Source organism: Capsicum annuum, chromosome 5, assembly GCF_002878395.1.
Source record: "Capsicum annuum cultivar UCD-10X-F1 chromosome 5, UCD10Xv1.1, whole genome shotgun sequence".
Classification (NCBI taxonomy): Eukaryota; Viridiplantae; Streptophyta; class Magnoliopsida; order Solanales; family Solanaceae; genus Capsicum; species Capsicum annuum.
Window position 1 is genome coordinate 175,558,721 of NC_061115.1, and position 4,894 is coordinate 175,563,614.

At 30.6% G+C, this 4,894-nt stretch overlaps 1 protein-coding gene across 1 annotated transcript; it reads left to right on the top strand.

Annotated features, from left to right (window-relative positions):
* The first annotated feature begins 221 nt into the window (after window positions 1-221).
* LOC124898558 (uncharacterized mitochondrial protein AtMg00810-like) lies at window positions 222-836 on the top strand. Its single transcript, XM_047412201.1, has one exon. It carries the CDS (start codon window positions 222-224, stop codon window positions 834-836), a length of 615 nt encoding a protein of 204 aa, XP_047268157.1.
* The last annotated feature ends 4,058 nt before the right edge of the window (window positions 837-4,894 follow it).

A 4,894-nucleotide genomic window follows, 5' to 3' on the forward strand; every position in this document is an offset into this window, starting at 1 on the left:
ATCTTACTAATGAGATATACATGAACTTACCAGAAGGTTTTATAAGTCAGGGGGAGAATATGGTATGTATACTTGTCAAGTCCTTATATGGATTGAAAAAAGCCACTAGACAATGGAATTCAAAACTCTCAAAAGTATTGATGAAGTTTTAGTTTATTCAAAGAAAATATGATCCATCTCTATATGTGAAAAGAACAAACAAGGGCATGGTGCTAATACTTATGTATGTTGATGATATGTTGATTAATAGTGAAAGCCTGAAACTGATAAAAGAGACTAAAACAGACCTACAACAAGCCTTCAAAATGAAAGATCTCAGAGAATTGAGATACTTTCTGGGCATTGAGTTTGCAAGGTCTGAAAAAGGGATCCTAATGTATCAAAGGAAATATGCTCTACAACTTTTGTCTGATCTTGGATTAGCAGCAGCCAAACCTACAACAACTCCTATTGATTATAATGCAAAGATGAATACTGTGGAATTTGATGAGCATGTTAAAGGAAAATCAGAGAATGACCCTCTTGCTGATCAAAGAGCTTATCAGAAACTGATTGGGAAGTTATTGTACTTAACTATGACTAGACCAGACATATCTTTCAGTGTTCAGACACTAAGTCAGTTCCTTCAACACCCCAAAAAATCTCATATGAAAGCAGCTATAAGGGTGGTAAGGTATATCAAGAATCAACCAGGTCAAGGAATGCTTCTATCCAGCAGTACAAATAGTCAGGTAAGTGCCTATTGTGATGCAGACTGGGCATCTTATCCTCAGACTAGAAGGTCAATCACTGGGTATCTTGTGAATATTGGTGACTCTGTGGTGTCTTGGAAATAAAAAAAACAAACTACTGTGTCTAGAAGCTCAACTGAGGCAAAATTTAGAAGCATGGTAGATGTAACTGCTGAACTTATGGGGATACTAGGTTTGATAAAAGAGATTGATCTTGAGTTGACACTTCCAGTTGAAATATTTAGTGATATCAAGTCAGCTTTTCAATAGCTGCTAACCCTATCATGAGAGAACTAAACACATAGACATTGACTGCTACTTTATCAGGGAGAAGATACTACAAGGAATAGTCACAACAAGATACATATCAACATAGCAACAACCTGCAGATTTGTTCACTAAGGGACTTAGTCGAGTACAACATAACTATCTCAGTTCCAAGCTAGGAATATGTGACATATTCACCCATTCCTAGCTTGAGGGGGAGTGTTAAGAAGAAGAAGATTGTTAGTAAGCTAGACAAAAAAAAGTTCGTTACTTTCCGGAAGTTAGTTACATTCAATAAGTTAGTTATAACTAACTCATAGCTGGTTAAGTATTAGAGTTAGTTGTAACTAACCATATAGATGATCTATAAATAGTACCTGAACATGTATCAATAATAACTAATCAATACAATACAATCAGACTGATAGTTCTCTTCTTCTTTCTTCTTTACCTTCTCTTCACTCTGTATCTCATCCTATTAAGCTGAGTCAAGATCTCAGAAAGCTCATATTATTTCAGAAAGTGCTAGATCAGAGATACATTTAAATGTATTCATGCAAACTATTTTTTGTTCTTCTATGCATACATTCATAGTAATTTATACTCTAATAATTTATTTTCTATTAGTTTCAAAGTTCATGTTAATTGTTTTCATATTTCAGGATATTAAACAACTATTGAAAAGAGAAAATGATAAGTTTTAAACTTGATTTTTTTCATTGTGGATTATCTATATGTAATCATAGATGAATGTTGGTATATGTGATCTTCAAGGTTTCTTTCATAATTGGTGGCAATATCAAATACCTAAATGAGCATTTTGTGAGAAGAGAGTAGTATTTTTGTTCTTAGTAATTTCAAAGAATGATTGGTTCATATCCCAAGGTTTCTTTCTGAAACAAAGTTTTCTTATTCTTGTGTGAAAACACCAGTTGCATTATACTCCAGATCAGAGAAAAAAATTCAAACTCAATAGTTATTCATTATATATGAAAATAAAATGCAGTAACTAATCAGTATTTCATACGTGATTTAGGATTGAGACGGAAGCATATGAGGTAATTTATTCTTTTCCTAAATTTATGGAATTAGTGAAATAAAAACTCATATTAGAAAGAGTAAATTGATCTGAATTTAAATTTTATGTTAATAATTTTAAAGTATTTTTATCAAAAATAGATAAAAATAAGAGTTGGTAAAATTAATATCGTAAACCATTAGATGTGAGTGGTATGAAACTAAACCTGAGGAAGGTCTTTGATATCATTCCTAATTTTTTGAAAATTCTAAAATATTGTGAGATTTAAGAGGTAATGATGTAATAATAGGATGTCAATCAATAATGATGCATAATTATAGTATGCTTAGATTCTACTAAATTATTAAACCAAAAAAGAGTTGCATGGATTCACCATCTTTTTGCCATCATATTATGAAATAATTACGCCATAATTATATATCCTAATTATTATATAAAGGTGATTGACTTTCTTGATCTATTTTTTAACTCCTTTTAACATCATATTTCAGTAGAGCAGAAGACAAAGCATGTTGATGATATGTTATCTCAAGGACATCGCTAATTTAAAATTCAATCCTCTAATTGTTGTTGACAAGAAGTTGCTATTAAAATAATGATAAGTTTTCTGGCAATTTTAAGGTTATGAATTCGAGGCATCAAGGAAGCAAAAGGAATAAGTGCCATTAAAAAGGGAAAAAAAATCTCTAATGTGTGGGTACTCTTAAAAAAGGTAAAAAAAAAAAAAAAAAGGAAAACCTCTCTAATTGTTTTTCAACTTCTCCTTTAGTTTACAAAATAATGAAAATTTTAATCATGAATTTTACTAATGATCTATAACATAATGACAATGAATATACAAAGAAGTCATCCATATGTAACACCAGAACTCAACAATAGACATATCTTCTCCTTAAATAATTCCTTGGTAATTAATTTATTGCAACAAACTTTGAATCTAATTTCACGCAACACAAAATCTTAGAACGATTTAAGATGAATAAAATGATTTTTATTTCCCTCTAATAGTATAACGAATGATCGATCAAATCATTTAACTTTCACAATTGATAAAATGATAAAAGATAAATATGATAAAGTTAATAGTCTGTTCTCCAATATTTTTCATGCATCGCACGGGTACATATACTAGTAACACATAACAATGCCCTTTAACTTAGCTTCATCTTTCATCTATGCCCTCCAACTTTGAATGTGCCCAAGTAGACACTTAAACTTGTATTAAATTGAACAAGTCGGCACACACTTTTTATGTGGCAATTCATGCAGATGCCACATGGGATGTGTGTGTTTGCTTGTTCAACTATATACAAGTTTTAATACCTACTTATGAACACCCAAATTTGGTGGGTATAACGATCAATTGATACCAAGTTAAATGGTATATTTATGTATTATACTTATTTTAAAATAAAATAAGAAAATAACTTAATGAAGGATTGAACTATAATAACATATTAAAAACTTTGGGATGTATCTACTAATAAACTTAATACATAAAACCCTACCCCATCCTTTTAATTTCAAACTATAGTTTTCCTCTCTTTCTACTAAAAACTCATTGTTTCTTCAACTTTCAAATTTTTAAAGCTTTCTATTTTATTTTTGGCACAATACATAGGACATGTGTTTACTATTCAACTTTATACAATTTTAAGTGCCTACTTGTGCACACCAAAAGTTGGAGGTCATAGATATGATTTGAAGTCAAGTTAAAGGGAATTTGTATGTATTATGTTTTTATTTTTCAATATTTTTTCTCCTCTTAAATAATAATTTTTCTACTCTCCTCTAATTTTAGTAGCAATCTTATTTTCAAAAGAAAAAATCAATATTATACTATATATCTAGTCGGCCGAATTAAAGAAATACCGACGATTAATTTGACGGATATAAATTATAGTATATAGGTAGTTGGTTGAATTGATCTGGCAGATTAAAAAACACTGATAGTTAATATTTTAAAAAGAATTTAGCATATAGGTTATGGGTTGAACTGATCTGTCAAATTTAAAAGGACCGATTATTAGTCAGTGGGAAAACTTTGTAGTATATATGTAATAATCTAATTAATCGGTCGGACTAAAAAAGAGTAATATTAAGTTGTAGGACTAATTACTATAATTAGTCAACTATTAAAAAACATAAAAGACTGATATAAAATGTCGGTTGGATTGATAATCGGTCTGTCCATCACAGATCGAGTTTTGAATTAATTTGTATTTTAAAAAAATTATAATGAAATCTTTAATCACTAATAAATTAAGGTATTTAGTAAGTAGCTTAATAAGTTCCGCATTTCACTAAAAATTAACTTGTGATCCTTTAATTAGATCGAAGACTTGAATAGGTCATTTTAAAAAGAGTCTCCAAGAACAGTTATTCATTATTGAGGAAGAGAGATAAGGAAATTTAGAAACTAAGGACGGGATTTATTTTATTTTTTGTTTGAGTAATAGCTCACATAACATAGAAAATAAGAGAAACAACCCAAAAATCTGAGTCAAAATATGAAATAAAATTTTTGATCTGTGAGAGTTCCATGTCTGAAACACCTAGGCTTTGGACCCTTAGAAAAATTTTCTTAATTGAAGCTTTTGGACTAGGTAAAACTCAGGGTACTAGTTGTACCCTTGTTTATGACTTAGTGACTCCCTCTCATATCCTACGAAGTATGGTGGGGGTTACACACTATTCAAGGTATGACTTAGCCTCCCCATGGTCGTGCGTTAGTGTACGAGTCGTACCAAGCTAAGTCGTATGATGTTTGGAACTTGGCCTAGTTGACACTATTTTGGGATGGTTTAGGGTACTATTCATACCCTAGGGTACGAGTCAAGGGTTTTTTGTCGTACCT